At 41.4% G+C, this 18,950-nt stretch overlaps 1 protein-coding gene across 1 annotated transcript; it reads left to right on the top strand.

The window, feature by feature from the left end:
* The first annotated feature begins 22 nt into the window (after positions 1–22).
* Positions 23–18,498, top strand: LOC308064658 (uncharacterized protein C6orf163 homolog). The gene is given in 11 exon segments (XM_080389437.1): positions 23–2,456; positions 2,459–2,572; positions 4,720–4,782; positions 4,785–4,813; positions 5,369–5,477; positions 7,650–7,786; positions 7,789–7,857; positions 8,827–8,943; positions 8,947–9,059; positions 9,061–9,178; positions 9,185–18,498. Coding segments are annotated over 11 exon segments (1,161 nt in total). The 5' UTR covers positions 23–2,302; the 3' UTR covers positions 9,323–18,498.
* Positions 18,499–18,950: the final 452 nt, after the last annotated feature.

Below are 18,950 nucleotides of genomic sequence, written 5' to 3'. Positions count from 1 at the left end.
CTTTGATTAAGTGAAAACAGGGGTTAGTCTTTTATTTTTTAAACAGAAAGCGTATGAATTGTGTGTGAAAAGGATAAGTTGATCTCTTGATCTGTTGAAAGTTGATAATTAACAATGGTCCAAGTAAAAGAAACTCCAGAATATGTGGTGGGAAGGCGCATACCAGGTGGTTCCACCACAGGACCTTATTAATGTTCTGGTTACATTTTTGCACTCAGTTCCTCAGATTTACAACCCCATCAAAAGCTCCCAAGAGACTTGTTTGTTAACCCTCTTCTGGCCAAGGTGGCTTCTGTCAGGCCAGGGAAGAAAGAACATGCAGGGACATCTGCTTTGCCACTCTGGGAATTGCTTTGGGTTTTGTTATCAAAAGATTTTGTTATTGAAGATAAAAAAGGTGACTGATTGCCTTGAGAAACAGCAGTTATTCTATGGGATTTCTCTGTATCTCCCTTTAAATCCTTTACTTTGAACCTGTGATTTTCCTCCTTTTAGTGTTTTGTAGTTGTATCCTAATGTAGTATCTTAAATTCAGCTGGGCCTTACTTAGCTGCCTCCTTCCCGAGAAGGGAAATGAGCTCTACCTTTGATAAAGCTATAAAAAAAATAACATTTTTACAGCCTTTAAAAGCATATTCCCCTCTGTGAGCCTAGCTGCCTCACAACAGCAAGGTCTTGGGCGAATCCAAAAACCTGCCTTTTGGTTGGTGAAAGAATTTCTGGGTGAATTGATCAAATATTCGTAACTATCACATACTGTGCGTATCCTGTAGAATATGTTTTGTTTGATAGGATGTGATGGATCTTTAGAATTAATCTGTTCTTTTAAAAATGGTCTGTTGCATTAAAGGGGAATGGAGTAATTTAGCAGGAAATACCCACCCCCTCCCTGCCTTCCAACATTCCTCACCGAGGTGAGAGGTTGGGTGCAGCTAGGTTTAAATTCTAGGTGATGTCCAATTTACCACCTCCTCCAAGCAATTTCACAACAGGGTCACACAGGATTTTAGCTCTCTTCAGTTTAATAAAGTGTACAAATCTTGCATGTTTGCATGAATTTGACTAAACTATTCCAAAATCAGGAAGCATTTTAACCTGTTTTTCTGCAGGCTTTTAAAGTCCACACTTTGATCCTTATACCTGCAGGTGATTGGAAGTGAGAGAGCCCAGTCTCACTTTTTCATATACTTGGGAATAATACAGGATTTGGGTTCTTAAAATTTTGAATTATTTTTGTGAAGTGAGTATGTATCTGGAAGTCACTGGGGGAAAGGGGGTATATGTGTGTGTGTGTGCGTGTGGAAGGTAAAGGTGTGGGACTGACCTGGGCAGGGTGGAGGTGATGTGCATGCCAGCGGCACTTCATAGAAAGGCTGTCTGAGATAGGGCCTCTTACCTGTTGGCTGAAGTCCTGTTAACCAGGTTAATTAACAAGTGCCCAGTCTGAAGGCAGAGTGAGTATTTAAACTTGTCTTTACTATTAAGGAGCTTCTCCGTACTTACTTTGTGGCAGCTGCTGTACAAGTAACTCTCTTAAAGCTACAAAAATTATGTATGAAAGGAGATAAAGCAGTGCAAATACAGAGGAGAATGTAGTAAATTAATGGGTGTTATAGTATCATTACTGGCATTTGCTGTTTTTAAGTATTTGATTTATGTCATTAAAACTATGTGTGTAGGGGGGGTAAAGGGGAAAAAACCTACCCAAACAAAACTATATCAGTAACAAAATTTGTTCACTCGGCTCTGAAAGCACAGCTCCCCTTCTGCATCTGGAGAAATGGCAGCAATACAATTTCTTTTGTTCTGCTTTTCTCAATTTTATCTTCAATATAGTAATAATTATCTGCAGTGGGTGGTAGCTGGCTTGACAGGAGCTGTGAGTCAAAATGATTTCCTGGGCAGAGTTTTTTGCCAATTGCTTACTATCTGTACTGGCTTTCACATCTTCACCAGTAACAGGAACAAAATGCTAGGATTCAGGTATCTGGAACAGTAGCTATTGTACTGCTCCTAAAATCTCCTTAGACTACATGGTTTGAATAGGAATTGTTGACATTTAACAACAACAAAACATTAAAAAGGCAAAGCCTGCTGTGATACCACTTAACTGTTAGAGGGAAAGTTAGTTCTTTTTGAGCAAGGCCAGCCCTGCCCAGTACCAGTTGCTGCATAGGGAGCTGCATTAAGGCTGGACGGGTCCCTTCATACAGCCCTCCCTCATCATCTGCCTGCAGCATGTTACTGAGTTGTCAGCATATGTGAGCTTGAAGGCAAAAGTTTTGGCTAACGGTAAAAAGTAATGGTCAATGATTTTTCTCTCTTCACCAGCTTGCATGTTTTCTGTAGCAACCGTAAGTGTTTTACCTGCAAGCAAGAGATCTATCAGGAATGGAATTCCAACATTTTAGTAACTGTATATACCACAATGATTAGAAGTCCTGATCTGGACTTCTTCGTTGTGATGTGTGTTCCAAAATAATACCACTACCACCTTCCAAGGCTACTTTTGATTGGATTCGGGAGTATAAGCCTTTCAGAACGCGGTATTACACTCATCATGATATACTGGGTAAGTTTGTTTCGGAAATCCTTTCCTCACAATTTGATATTTGGGAAAACTCCAAGAGCTGTTGTGTCCATTTGTTCTTGACTGTCACGATGGCATTCACATCTTGGTAAGAAAGAACTGCACATACCTTCTAAATATTAATAAATGCAGTATATTCAGAGTGGGGACAGTGTCACCTGTCCTGTGGTGCATGGCAGCATTCAGGTTTGGGCATAATGAAGTGCAAAAGAGAATTACCTGTAAGACCATTAGCAAATGTTTTGTAAGGCTCAACTAGTTTGGGAAGAGCTGTGGTTGACTTAATGTTTGCAAAGATCATCCCATCATCCTTTGACAGGACACAACGGGGATGTTTTATCCTGAATCCTGCCTTATACTTGATTCTGGCTACTGACCTTGGATTGAGGCTCTGTAGAGCCTCTTGAGCTCTGATTTTTTTCTGGAACACCACAATCATAACCTCAGCGATGAAGCGTATGGTAGCATTCATATGTTTAAGGATCTAACAAGAATCTGAACTATCTTTATATGCTGTGCCTAATTGTCATAGAGGTTTCTGATCAGCAGTGTTAAGTTTCACAGAAATCATGTAATGCATTTTAATTAACATGTGTTGTGAAGAGGAGTGTGCTTGGCCTGTATTTTAAACAATATCAAGAGATTGTCAGTGTCCTGGGAGCCCCGGCAGCAGGGTGAGTACCATGTGTGTCTCTGAACAAAGGCTTCAGCCCTACATCGGCACGCACAGTGTAAAACACATCCAGAAGGCCAGAGACAGTATCTTCTGAAGTTTATTTTCTGTTTACTGCTTAATATAATGGAGTGGGGAAAAGCCACACAGTCAGAGCACAACATGCTTGTTGCTAAGGTTTATGCACTGTTGGACTTCTATTTTGCTGTTGTGAGTTGACCCCTTTGTCCCACCCTGCTACTGTTTTCCATGTACTTAGTGTTAGCTCCATGAGGGGACTCTGCCCACCTGTATGAAGTGGGGAGGGGACTGGAATGAAAAAGGGAGACTGAATCCTCCAGTGCCTCTGTGAAAGCTAGGTCTCCTGTGTCCCTAGTCCTTTTTCATTTTCCTTTATAATAACCCAGGAAAATGTGACTCTGTGGCCCTGTCAAGCACAGAGAATGGGATCCAAAGCAGTGCCCAGGCTTGCCACTGAGTAGGAAGGGCCAAGGCAGAGGATCTGAAATCCTACTGTTGTGGGGGCAGGGGGGAAGTTTTGGGTTGCAGGAAGGCATCTTTATCCACCTCCCTCTGCAGTGGCTTCTCTTCTGGGCAATTGAAGACCAGCCTTTCAAATGAGTTAACAGGGCTACCTGTTTGCTTTTACAGCATGTCCACAGGAAGAGATAGATGGTGATGCTAACATCTCACTTCCACCCCATCCATATTGCTAAAGGGAGCATCCCTGGCCTAGGCCCTGTGAAGAAAGCTATGTGGCTCACCTCCGTGCTGCTTCACTCCCCCTTTCTAGAAGGGATTAGCTGTGCTCCTGCAGCACTGGTGCTGCTCGGGACCTGGACAAACACAACAGCACTGGAGATGGAGGGATTGCTTTATGTGTGCATGCTCTGTTCCAAACACCTGAAATGCTCTGCCATATCCTGCCAAGAATATTTCTTATGTGCCCCAAGAGTGGCACGAAGGAATCTAAGGGCATCTTGGAGCAAGAGACCTTGCTGAAAACCTTGGAGGACTCTGAGGGCACAGGGAGCCAAAGAGGGCACCGTCTCACCTGTAGCACCTGAAGGGAGCAAAACCATCCCCTGAGCTGCCATGAGGTTTAGTCACAGACATAAAAGGGTGAATCATTCCCAAGAAAGCTGAGGAGTGAGTATTGCTTGTGCTGTGTAGATGGCCACCAGAACAAGGAGTCAGGAGGGGCACCTGTGATGCTCTGCAGTTGCACAGCCTTGCCTAGAAGGTGAGAGTTGGGTTCAGCACCTTCCTATTACATTTGTGGACCTGCATAAGGAATAATAATTGTGTTTTCCTATATGTGAAATGAGGGTGCATGTTTTTTAGCCTTTTGATTTTTAATTCAGCTGTGGAGCATAGCAAAAAGGTCAGGAGAGAGGCACAGGTTCCTGCACCCCAGTTATTTGCTGTGCATGATCTGCTTGTGTTGATTGTGCAGAGGCTGGAGCAGACATTCAAAGGAAACAACATGGAAAGAAGGAGGCAGAGATGCAAGAGTTCATTGAAGAAGGAAAGCTGAACTTTGGTCTCAGGTAATTTAAATTATGCTCCTGTCATTTAAATGATAATTATTCTTTGGAGTAATTGTTATAGTGCTAAAACAGTTAATAAAGAACTTTGAGGTCACTGCTATAGAGCTGTCATTAATTTCAGCTCCTCCGTTATTCATAGATTTCTGTGCGCACATATTTCTCCAGTTTCTGATCACAACAAAGTATACTTTGAATTAATAACAAATTTTGCATCTCATCTGAAAATGGCCTCTAAAGCACATAGAAGTTACCAGCTGTTAAAGCTGTTCCCCATAGTGCTACGTAAGGTTCTGAAACTGCCCTTTATGTTTTATATATATAGCGGTTACAACTGTGGCACCTCAGTGCTATTGTGTGGCCATGGTTTAACAGGAATCACTGCAATAAAACTGCCAAATGGGCCAAAATGTATTTAGCCATCTGGTTTTAAATTTAACTTCCTCTGATTTCTTAAATAGAAAATACAGAACTATTGATTATGTGACCTCTGTTCCATCTTAATAGGATGTTAATAGAATGTGAGCAGCTATACTTAAGTAATAACTTGTTTTAAAGGCTGAAGTGCAGAGGGAAGATGCAGTGGATAAAACTCTCAAAGAGGCAGCCGCTAACCACAGTGCATTTGTACAAGACCTTAAACAAAATCTTGGAAAGGAATTAAAAGGTATAAACCAGTTTGCTTTCACTGGAGTTTTTGAATGCTTGCCATAACCAGGACCTTTACTCATCTGAGATTTGAACTCTGGTGCCAGGAGAAGTACTTGGCCTGAAAGGTGACTGGCTTTGTCTTTGTGCTAGATGAGATGGAGCTGGAGCTAGCTACATTTTTAATTCACTTTGCAGCAAGTTTCACATTTTTTAAAATTTATTTAATGAAGATTGTGGACTTGGTTGAAAATTCCTTGTCAGGCCTTGATTCAGCCAGCCACTGAACCTGATTAGGTGTGTTTCGTAAGGACAGTTAAATACGGGCTTAACTTTAAATCTGTCCTGAAGTTTCATGCCCATCGAAGCTAGAAAGGTGTTTAACTGATCTGCTGAACCTGCACCCTAAGTGGGGTGGAGGAGAAGGAAAACTGCCAGCATATGTATATTCCTAAATGAAGCACACAACCTGTAGCTTTATATTTCTATGTATGCTTAGCACATGCTTTATGTGGCTGTTTGGATATCTGAGAAAAGGCTCAGAGATACACAAAGAGAAAGGAAGGCAACTGACTTCTGGATCTGAGCCTTCCTGTTTTCTGCACCACTTCACAGGGCTTTTTACCACTAGAGCCTCCAGGCACTTCTCGGTCAGGCATTACACAGTCCGTCTAACACCTGTCATCCTTAGTCTTGCAGCCTGCTACTAGTGGATGAAGGGCACACAGAGAATTGTTGGAGTGTTTTGCCTTGGAATTTTATTTTATACAAGTTTCAAAATAGCTATCTGTTTATACTGCAGGCAATCAAAGCAAAGCAATGTGCTTGGCATCTGAAGAGGAAAAGCAGGGAGGTTTACAGCAGTCTTAAGTTTCCAGCAGAGTTCATTCCATTTTATGGAGCTGTTTTCCATGGGAGCTCTGTCTTTTGTTGTCATAGCATCTGCCAACAATACTTGGCAGAAGCTTAATATGTGTTTAACCATTCAATTACTTGCCATGAGCTGAGTCTGTATCTTCACAGACCTGAGTGCTCAGAATTTGGAACATGTACCATTTTTCCTGATAACATTGGCATCAGTGACGAAGGACTAGGGAGCAGATACAGAATTCTACAGCTGAAACAAAAGAAGAGGCAGATGTAACTAAAGTAATTGCAAGATGTTTTAGGCTGGGTGGGCTTTTTTTCTTGCAGTTCATTTTGAGAGGTGTATTAACAGTGAGCTAACTGCTCACTAGCAGCTAGTTTGGAGAGGTGGTGGCAGAAAATTTGCCTAGCATCTGTCTAAGCCAACAGTGGCAGGCAACAGAACATATCACTGAATGACTGACTGAAGTGAGTTTTGACATGTAGGATAGGTCAAAGACAACTGCTTTCAGCTGATAGCCTCAGGAGTGACTTTTTGCAGCAGTCCTGATGTGGCTGTTCCACTACCACTAATGATCAAATGGTTTTAAGCTAGGGTTCTTTCAGGCAGGTCTTATTATTTGTCACTTCACTTGGCAGCAATAGACAAACAACCAGTATTCATGAAAATACACAGAATACAGAGCTCGTACATGTGTGTGCAAGAGATTTATGGCAGACCTCATGTAACTCTGCTTATCCTGTATTAGAAAACCCACCAAGATCTAAGCAGCCAAAGCTTTCCCAGTAGTGTCTTGCCACTTTCACAGAAGGTGCACTTGTCAGGGGTCTTGGAAAGAACTGTGAATGGTGGTAAAGAGGCATAGATCACCAGGCAGTGAGTTAAGTTGGTTGGATTGCTTCACTGGATGGCCAGGTTTGGTATGGACTATAATGGCAACGGAGGTATATTGGTATATATTGAATTGTCTGATATTCCAGATGTATTTATGTCCATTTGGACCGCCTAAGATTAGTGTTGTCATACCTTTATGTATCAGCCCAAGCAGTATCTTGCTGACATGCGTACCCAAGGCCGGGCTGCTCCTCCATGTCACGCTAAAGCCATGCCACCAGCCATGTGAGCTTGTGAAGAAAATGTATTTGGAACTTTTTGTGCCTTTTGTAGAAAACAGGGATGATGTGGAATGATGCTGCAATAAGACACTGTAATTGCCCCGTAATATCTGCTTTAAGTCTGTTCTGCTGGGTTTTGCTGGGGATTGTGTAAAGACAATAAGCTGTTGTCACTACTTCCATGTACTTTTAACTTCACTTAAGGAAGAGGTGAGGAAAGCAAAGGCAGAGATGCAGCAGCACATAGAGGATGAGCAGAAGAGAAAGGCTGAAGCTGCAGAGCAGCACATGGCTCACAGAGTTCAGTGTGCCCTCATGGAGTGTGCCCAGGAGAAGATGCAAGCAGTGTGGCTGAAGCCAGGAAACAGGAGAGGGAGGCAGCCCTGAAAGAAGCAGCCAGGCAGCACAGGCGCTCTTAGTGTTTCCCCTGACTTGGCTGGTAAACATACTATGCTAATGACTGGAATTGCATCCACATTGCGCAGATGTGGGTCTTCTAGGAAGAGATTGTTAGACCCTTCAGAAAAAAAAACGTATTTGGAAATGTCAAGTGACCAGCAGGAGTCACAGGCTCATTCTCACTGATGCTCCATGTAGAAATAAAACAATTTTTGTTCCTAAAAGGAAGTATCACAAAGCCGTTTTCACTATTAAAGCATGCCCTTTCTGACAAAGATAAATGACAATCCACATAAACTTAGCTGATCTCTAACTTGTCATGTTTGCAGAGTTCTGGGAAAATATCTCCAGCAAACTGGAGGGAGCAATAACAGAGGGCAGAAATAGTTTTCTCTACATTGAAGTATTTTGCTCAGTAACTTCAATGGATGCCTGATACACTATTCTTTATATGTCCTTGAGCCAACTCTGGTGAATAGCACCCGTAACGTTTTGACTACATAATATAAATTATATGTTTTATTACTGATGTGTTAGCACAGAGGTGTTCTCAGTACCACTTAAAAGTACAAATGAATCTATAGTCTAGAAATCAGTTCTTAGATTTCACTTCAAGACAGCATTTTTACTTGAGGAGAGAATTGTTCAAAGTCTGTTTGAAAATCAGTATGTACTTAAGTGCTAGCTCAAAAAGAGACCTGAATGAAGAGTGAAACATTAACCCTTTATATTTTTCATTGGAAGCAGGCATCATTAATTTATCACTGGATGTGACACATGCAGAAGTAGAATCTTCTGCAGCTGCCTTTCTCTGTGTGGCCTTCTTTTACCCTATTTTATTTCAGAAGTTCTACATCAAGTCCTGATTTCATGTATATTTATAGTTGAATAAGAGAGGTTTTATAACAACCTAAATTGGTTTTTAAATAATCTTTAATAACAGGTGTTCCCTACAAATCTTTTCTTCTTTTTCTTTTTTAAATAGAAAGCACTTAGAGCAACTCAAAGAAGAAAGTGTGTTAGCCGAGGAACTATATCATAAGAGTATAGAGCAATTAAACAAAGAAAAATGTCATGAGATTAATATTGCCCTGAGTATCACATGAAAAGAGAATCAGATTGGGACTGAAAAACAGCTCAAAGAAGCAGAGACCCTACATCTTCATGAGCTGGAAAAAGTGACGGTTATGCTGAAAGCAGCAGCAGAACAGGCAAAGACTGATGCAAGAACTGGAAAAGATGACAGATTGGAAGGACAGTCTGGGAACTGAAATACAAGCAATGAGACAAGCTTTTCAAAAGTATATTGATGCTGCATTTCCTAATCTGTCCCCTGGATAATGAGATTTTATTCTGCCATTTAGAAAAGCATTTGAGCAGAAGGACACCCCAGAAGAGGCAGAGGACAGTGACAAGGAATATAAAAGAACTAGTATTAGAAGTGTGAGATTCACAGCCATGGATAAACACAACTACAAATAGGTGATGCTGAAAAATAAATTAATCTCTGCTCACTGAATGATATGAGTGTGGTTAGAATGATACAGAGAAAAATAACCACCACTATATTAAATAATGATGTGATGAGACATGCTTAGAAATTATGCATTAATTTTTGTTTTGCAAATGCTAGGGCAGAGGTTGGAATATGTAGCACTTGAGGAGCTTCCCACTGAGTTTTTCTTGAGAAGGAAAATATCAGAAAATCTGTCATTTAGTTAAGCATCAGCACTTGGACTGTCTTCCCCTGAATACTCATGTGTAGAGTAAGACATGCAAGCTTTGAACACTTGCAGCTTGGGTTCTGAGATTTACAGGGCAGTTATTCTATGTAACAGTGTGTATGTCTATGTAGAGTACTTGCAAGTGAGTGGTTACATGAGCAGAAAACTCACCTGGCTTGAGAGACAGCTTTTGGGCAAAAAGTATGTGCCAGCAGGCACACAAAATAATTTTCTTATGGGAGAACTCAAGTTTATCTATTCACACAAGTTTGAAGCCTCATGGCTTTAGGCCAGCTTCAATACATCGATTGGGTCTGAGATTCAGCCTGCCTAAACGTTTGCTTAGTCTTCACTGTGTAATAAGCCTTCTTAAAGCATTCACTTAATATTCACTGAAGCTTTGTGTCTATCTCATTTTTTACCTGTTGCTCTGAAAACACTGTATAGCATCTTGAGCGTGAACTGGGGAATGTAAAGGAGCTGGTCTTTACTGTAGGTGATAGAAAGTATAATATGGTGAAGGAAACTCTCCATAGGCATCTTGTTTAAGGGAATTTTAAGAGCAATCTGTGCTGCCTTCTTTTTCTCATGCTCATAAAGAACCCCAGAAGACAAAAGAGCAGAATAATCTCAGAGATACCCATCACTGTACCAAACCAAAAAGTGAAGACAAGTGAGGTCACTGGTTTCTTGCGGAACAGTTTAGTTCATATAAAATACTTTGAACGGATATTTGGCATGCTCTGGCACTATTTCTGACGTAAATGCCTGTAAGACCTTACCTCACTGAGTTGTGGAAGAACTGATTCTTCCTGTTTATTTCCCCTCTTGTGCTCCCAATGAAAAGAATCCAAAGTTCATGTTGACCAGTTGTCTAATCAAATGCATAAACTTCACAGACCCCAAGATTAAACTCGTGTTTACATCTTAACAGTTCTTCAGCAGTCTGAAATACTCCATAAACTACAAGCCATTTTTTTAAAGAAAACATTTACAAGTACATCAAGCATAAAAGTCTTTTGAAACTACAGGAGTAAAATACTGGAACTAAATAGCAGCTGCATCATGAAATAGCTAAAGCTGATGAACGCTTTCTGTTGGGTTAGCTGATGAAAGGCTCACCTCAGCACACACTGCAGAGGCCAGAGGCACAGCAGCAGCTGGGGGAACCCCAGCAATGCAGTCAGAGGAATAAGCCTGCAATCCAGCCCCTCCCAGGAGGGCATCAGCCCCATGGACTGGGAGTGAGAGCCACCACTGGAGAGGCTTTCTGGAGCACCTTGCAGACAGAGAGTGGATACAGCCTGGAGGTATGGGACTGCTTGTGGGATGAGGGAAGAGCATCTTGGCATTGTAGAAAATCTTACCATGGGATGTTTAGGGAAAGAACTAAAGGTGGGGAAAGGGGAAGAAAAAGAGTGGGAAAAGAGAGGGGTAAGGTGGTATAAGAGGAGGGTTTCATGTAAACGGAGGCTGGTTGTAGCTGACCATGGCCTGTGCCTGACCAGTGCAGTCTGTCCTGTCTTCTCATTGAACTCCATTTCTAACTTTTCTGGGGGTGCAGGTCTTTGTCTGTGTGCACGTGTATGCATGGAGGTCTACCTGCTAGCAGCTGGAGTTGAACCACAGATGACAGGGGCTGTGGGCTCAGGATACTGGAACTCATATTATGTGTATATGTATGTCAGTGTGTAATCACTAGCAAATACCAAGACAGGCTAGCTGGCAAATAGGGTAAGAGGTGAGGGATCCAAGTGGTGGAGTGGCCATAAACCTAAGATACTGGAGAGACCAAACCACCTGAGATTTAGCTACTTGAGGGGCCAGATGGTCAAAGCCGGTGACTGAGAGGCTGTGAGGTTTGAGGACTGGCTGCTGGTCATGGCTGCACCAGCTGCCAGACATGCTGTTTGCATGTGTGTGTCTGTGCATGAGACAACGAGGGGCAATTCTGCATCTTACTTATCAGAAAACCAAGATGATTAAGTGCTTCAACTCCTCTTGAACAAATAGTTCAGGTTCTCCTACAGTGATAGATAAGTTGATCTTTGTGTTCTCTGCTGAGAAAGATATAATACAATCATCATATACTTCTGCAATGCCTTACTGTTAGCATTTGTTTCAGAAAAAAATAAGTCACCCTGTCTGAAAGGGTTAGTCCACCTTTTATCTGAGATACAGTGGCAGTGACTGATGCAGACCGTGGCTGCTGCAGGGGCAAGTGTTCTCTGTGGTGGACCTTAGTCCTGGGTACCTCAGTCATCCGGACAAGACCAAGGGCCCCTGTGAGTGCACATCCCATGCCCCTCCTGACCCACAGCCTTGGGGGCATATTTGGAGACAGGTGGAAGGGGCTCAAGACCTGGTCAGCTGTGTCTATACATACATATACTGCAGGCACGTTCTGGGATGGAGTTACTCACTAGTGTATGCACAGCATATGCAGCTGTCAGACACTAGAATTGCTTCTCATTGCCTTTTGGGAAAGGAAAACCATTTTGGTTTACTGCTTTCAAATGTCAAGGTGAAGTTGTGTTTGCTCTGCTTAGAAACAGCATGTCCTCTTAAATCTGTGTGCTTGGTTGTGTAGAGATGAAAGGAGCCACAGCTTGGCCTAAGTGCATAGCTCTGCAGCATAAATGGACAAAAAAGCAAGCAGTGGAATTGCTGTGTGAACTGGAGAGCCATTTGCCATGGACACTGGTATTTCGAGGAAATACTTTAGAAGGTAAAGTATCTAACTAAGCCTGATTTAAGAGATTTCTTTTTCCCCTTCTAGTTGTACTCACTACACACTATTAATTATGGTTGACTGGCAAGCCAAGAAAAAAGGCCATTTTTCATATTCTGTAAGCTTCTGCATGTCAGATACTTAACTAACGAAATCTGTGAGCACATGAGCTATTGGTAGCTAATAAAAATTGGAAGTTCAGACATACAAGTAAGCCTTTAATTGCATGAAGCAGAGACAGCATATGTTTGTTGGCTTGATTTTGTTCCTGTGTGAGGACTGCAGCACGAAAAGTAATACTACCCACTTAACTTGCAGTCTGAATCAGAGATAGCATGAATACATGCTTTTTGACTGTTGGTCTGAATGATGTAAAGAAGCTTTCAGATAACATCTGGATGCTAGGGTGCCAGTGATGGCACGTATTGACAGCAGAGTGCATGAGACAAAACCTCAAACAGGGAGCTGTAATGCTGTGATGAATAATACACAAAGCAGGATTTCTCTATTAGTCATTCAGGAGATGTCTAAAATTGCCAGAAAGTACCATAGTCTCAGGCACAGTGAAACTTTCTGTCTAAGGCAATGCTATAAAAGACTGAAAAGTGGGTTTTCTAATTACTGAGCAGCTGAACTAGTAGGGAGCTGTGGAACACGGCTGATAAGCAGCTAATTAATAAACTAGAGACATCTTGCTTGTTAGTCCCTCAAAGGTCTGCAGAAGAGATCTGTGATGTCTTAAAAGGAGGATATGCAGATTGTGAAATCTCTGAATGCCTGGCATGAAGAAATGAAGTGTGAAAGGAACTAATCATGCTGGTAGCATTTGGAGTGTGAGTGCACGCTGTTTGTGCGTGTGAGGCAATTAAGGAACTGCAGTGCCTCACGGGCAACAGCCTGCAGAATGAATATGCTCTGTCTATGCGTGGATATAGTGTACCCATACAGATATAAACCGAGTAATTGTGATTTAAGTTACTGATGTGTTTTCCTTTGCTGGGCTTAATTAACAACAGTGCAGTGTTACGTTTGATGCAAGTTACAATACAGATTGAGAAATGGAATATGAGTGACTAATCACAAAATGTATCAAGTGGCTGGAGGGAGATGCAGATGTTGGAACAACTAGCATTAATATTGGCTAATAGGCACAGTACATGGATGTTTTGGGGATATGTAGGCAGGGTTCTGCCTGAGGATGTCGGCAGTGACCAGAGGGAAAGCCAAATCCTAGAAGGAAGACTGGGCCAACAACAATAATAGAACCATCCTAGGGAGTGAGGAAACCTGTGCCTCCTCCACTGCCGTTTACTGGGACTAGCAGTTAACACATCACCTTAGCTTTCTTTGGTCCAGTGGGCAAACGAAGAGTCAGGTAAACAGCTTGACTAACAACTTCTAGTAAACTAATTCCAAGTAGTACTCCAAGTACTGTACCCCAATGGCGACAAGGCATGCCCACATCTTGACTTTTCTTCTAGCTGATCATTAACACTTTGTCTTGCTCATATTAGAACAGTCTCTAGCACTTTGTTTTGTCTTCTTCTAAAAATATGGCTGTCTCATTCTTATTACTGGATCTTGCCTTTCTTTTGTGTACTTGGATTTTTACAATATACAGCTTGTAGTCCTTTGTTATGCTTGTTCTAAAACTTGAGTGACTAGAGAAAAATCCTACCCATGAAAGTGTCTAGGCACCGCATTTTTCCATTATTTTTCTCATAAGATTAAATTATTCCTTCCTCTAATAAACCTTCAAAAAAAGGCACAGGCACTTTCAGCTTGTTTATTTGAAGACTTAAGCCACGCTATAAATGGAATGTTGCTGGCTGAACTTAAGCTACACTTCATTCTGTCTTCTGTCAAAGCTTCCCAGGAACTTATATTGCTGATGCCAGATCAGTTGCAGGGCTCTGGGTACTACTGCCACAAAAGCTGCAGTCCCTTCCCTATACTGCTTGTGGCACCCCACAATGATTCCTGATTGTTGTGGAGGTTTTTCTCCTTACCTGCCAGTACTGCAAGTGTTAGGTTCAGAAAAAGAGTAGTTTAACTCTGAGGCTAGCATCTGAGCCACTTTGACTTAATACCTAAGGTGTTAACCATCTTTGATGTTTCTGATAGTCCCTCTTTAGTATGAGGTTTATCGTCCTGATTTATATCCAGTTCTGTCTAAAAGTCAGTGATCTGGACCTTCAGCCTTGAACTTCACCTTGAAGAATCTCACAATTTCATTATATTGGTAGGAATCTGATGGTGAGACACTTCACTATTCCAGTGAGCACCTGCAGCCCTTCTGTGACATTCCCTTTAAAATACTAAATCTGCAAGAAATGCTTATTTCTGGATCAACTAGGTGGTTTCATCTCATCCACAAAACCCATTTTCTGCTCTCCTGCTTCGAGCTGAACAACATCACCATTCACATTTGGTGACTTTTCAGATGTTGCATCTCATTTCTCAGTTACGAAGGACATTTCTATTTAGCAATAATAGTTTCTATTTGAAGGTATCCTTTCCTATATTTTGAGGAAAATAATTTTCTCTATTGTATTTCTTTTTTCTGTTGTATTAGAAACACCACCTTTGTATATAGAAATGAAATCTGGAGACTTTTGAAATAAAGGTAATGAGGAGATGAATTCTCAGAAAAGATACCTGGACTAGAACATTTAATTGCACCGTTAAGAGTTGACTGTCATGAGAAAATGACTGAGGAGTCTGGCTCCAAAATACTGTTCAGTGGGATAAATGTTCTCTTACATTCCCAGCCTGACTTGATAAATGATCTACATAAGCTGTTGTTTACAGTCATAGCTTTAAATAGCCTTGGAAAGCATCTCTTGAAAGTCCCAAAACTCTTCCTTTAAGGTATAACATCTTACTTCTGACTGCCAAATACTTGCTCTTTCTGTCTTATGACCTTCACTGGCTGCAAGGTTGGAGGAATCGAAATGCCAACACTTGTTAACTAAAGTAAACTAGCTAGAAGGTCTCCCTAACCATATTTTCTAGATTCAAAGCTTGATTCAGGGGTATTCAACAGGTTTTCACAAAACAAGAGTTCAGACAGGAGTGTTCTTAGATGGTTATATAAATGCATTATTGCTGTGCTTGTGCCCCATTCCCTTTAACCTGACTTCTGACCCAGGAGATATGGTGAGGACATGATAGGTGTGTTCCTTTGTCCACTGTGTCACCTCAGTGAATCTTGGCCAGACCACCTGGATACTCTTGCTTATGAGTGCATGGTCATGAGAATGTGAGTGAAAGCAATTTTGGTTTAAATCAAATTTTCCCATGAAATGTAATGCACAATGAAAGAGCCCTTTGTGTTTGAGGAATAGGAAGGTGTAACACTGAAAAGGTACTGAAATGGGAAATCATAATGCTTCTTTGAGTCTTTTAATTGATTTGTTGTTGAGTAGAACCAGCACAGAAGCTTTTGAGTTACAGCACTCTCAAAGGCAATGTTCTCTCAAATCTTGTTTAGCTAGATAAAGAAAGAAGCACTTAATTCTTTTGGGCACCAGCTCCCAGAATTTAAGGCACTTTATGGCAAAGGTTGCTTTACGATCTTTATAGCAACACACATAGGTGCAAGATAATGAGTTAGAAATTAATCATTTGTACAGCTCGCCTGGTACTTCAGCAGAAAAAGTGAAAAATCCATATCAGAAACTTATGGAGGCTCCTGCCAAGTTATGGTAGGAGCTGCCATGGTTTAACATGCATGCAAGTCATCTGAAGATGGGCAGTCCTAGAAAAACGAAAGGGTAGCTTATGGCACCTGTGAAGAGGACCTTTACAAAAAGTTGCTGGCAAACTACAGGAAAAGCGTCAGAAAATATCTGAGGCCTGCAAACTCACTAACCCAAAAGAATCAGTGTACATGTCTGAGGCATGTCAAAGCACTGAAGAAGCTTGAAACATTTCCAGCATTGGCAAGGCTAGTATCTCCATGCCAGCTGGGTCGGAACTGAAGCTCAGGTGTCAATGTTCCTCTAGGTATTGCAGGGCTACAAAGCAGCATTAAAGATAGGGTACGTTGGAGGTAACTCTTAGTACAGACTCTCCCCATTTGTACAAAAGGAGGGTTTCCTTATTAAAACTGGAAAGTTACTCTGGACTTGGAGATACATGTTGAAAACAGATTGTGTCCTTCACTTTCTGAATCAGGTAATAAAAGTACCCTCACCTTGCTAAAAAGACATTATCATTACCTTCAAGTAAGGCCACATTTTCACAGAATCAAGTGTCCCATAATAAAATTGGATTAAAGTATTGTCCTTCCTATTGCTGCCTTTTATTCTGGCCCCACTGTTCTCTGTGGTGCTCTGAACTGGATCAGGAACCTTATTCCTCTTTAAACATGGAGAGTTGACAGTGTAGGCAGCACAGTTATATGTAGATCTTTTGTTATAAAACAGGACCTTTGCTCTTGGTTCAGCAGAGAACAAGGTAAATGCTTGCTGGCACGTTTAATGCATTATCATCAGTCATGTAGGGGATGCAGAGGAGGAGCTGGCCACTGCTCTAGTGTTTGTGTTAAGCTTTTCCCAAACTCTTTCACCTCTGAGATTGAGTCTGTTTTGGGTTTTGGATTTTTTTACAAAACTTGTTTCTCCACTAGAAACTGGAAGTCACATTAGCGATCGCTTGTGAGTAATAACTCTGACGAGTCTAGGTTTAAAGCTAACTACCGGAGATGTGTGTCTTTACAGGGCAGCTCTTGAATTCCACAACAGAAAATCAAACAAACTGTAAATGTGTTTGACTTCTGACTTTCATCTATAAATATATTTAACTCAGACATTTCATCCTTGTGTTAATGAAGAAGAATCAGAAAGCAAAGACAACAGATGCCATCACTATGATGAGGAAGAGGAGGCAATTCAAGGAAATACAAAATAGCTACAACTCCCATTTCTTGATGTGTTTAATCAGTATCAGAAAATAGCTGTTAAACCATTATTCTTGTAACCAGCTTATATTAGTTACCCAGTCTATTTAGAGACTGATTAAATATAAATAGTAATATGTCTATGGATAAATGAGAATGGAAACTGGGTAACACTCAAGAATATAAATACATGCAATAATGTCCATCTCTTGGTTACTAAACAGATAGTGCTCTATACAAGACTCACTGACCTCTCCTGGATAACGACTCCTAAATGGTTTGGAATATTCTATTTGTAAATGAGAGAAACCTGATCTGCATCACAAACTGGACTGATCAAACCATGTTAGATGAAACTGATTGCTGTAGGCAAGAGCAGAAACTTCCCATGCCACCTCACAAACCATGTAAAAGAAACTGTTTCAAAGCATGGCTTGGATAGGGCTTGTAATACGTGGTTCAGTTCAGTAAACTGAGCTTCATAATTGAAAGCTTGGAATTATTAACTTTACTGCCAAGGAAAAGTTCTTATGCTTTTAATTCTGGTGCCAAAAGGGGCTGTATTGGCAGGGTAGTAACGGAGACTTCCTAGCTGACTTTGCTGGAAAGCTTGCAACGTTACAGAAACCACCAGGCACCCAGTCTGCTGCATATGGGACATGAACTGTAATTCACTGATGTTATTACTGGTCAATTAGAGATGCACCCGTGTGACTGAGACCTTGATCTGTCTCTGTGCTGTGCAAGCTGACACATGCTCTTGCAGGCTTGCCAATTCTGAACTGAGCTCCGTAGAGACCATCCTCTGCAGGGCTTTCACTGAGGACAATGAGGAGTTGGATTCCTTTCATAGTATGACGTGGGACCACTGTGATCTTGCCAGAGGATTCCTGGGAAGCTGCCAAAAAGACAGCAAAACTTTCTTTTATTCCATTCAGAAGGAAAATAACCTGGAATTCTCTGTGCACACCACACCAGCAGAGCTCTTTCAGTATGTGGCCCCGATCTTTTTAGCTTTAAATCCAAGGTTAAGATGTTGGAATGTACATTGTTCAAAGATCCTCCTGAACAAAAAAGCTTCTAATACTGTAAAAGCCTGAAAGCCTTAGTTTCATCTGTTCCTGTGCTTGGTTCTATCTAAGCAGCAATATGTCGAGTGACTTGGAGTGGGTCTTGAAAGTCCGGCAGTGGAAGAGGACATTCATGGTGTTGAAAGACTGCTTGAAAGAACTGAGCTCATTTGGAAGTGAATAATATGGGTTCAACTCTATAAGCCCTATAAGTTTCGAAAGTCCCTGCTGGTTGCACTAAAATTGCTTTTCCTTTGAGAATACCAAAACTTTCTTTTCCTGTAGTAAAAAAGAAAAAAAAAATGGCCTTTTTGATACTGTAATCCTGAACATAAAATCAGTATGCATCTTACTTTAATTGCCTTGCAGCCTTACTTAGGACAAAAAGATCTGTGCTTCTGCAATTTACTGATCTGTTCTCACCCAAATGCTGGCACAGGAAGCAGACTGGAAAACCTGAGAGGTACACTACTGTCTAAAGCCCAGGGGAACAGCAAGAATCATTACGACCTCACAGGGAGAACGGCAGCTGGTGTTGGATAGTGGCTTTTCCTTAGTTCTCAATATGTTCCTGTCAAGCCATTTTCCTCTTGGACACAAAGTGTTTTGGTAACTCCAGTTTATGGCATTAAGGAATGTCCGAGTTCAAACATGCTGTGTGGATTTCTCACTGTGAGCAAGG

This window comes from Falco punctatus (assembly GCF_963210335.1).
Source record: "Falco punctatus genome assembly, chromosome: 5".
Lineage (NCBI taxonomy): Eukaryota > Metazoa > Chordata > Aves > Falconiformes > Falconidae > Falco > Falco punctatus.
This window is presented reverse-complemented; position numbering and strand designations above follow the sequence as displayed.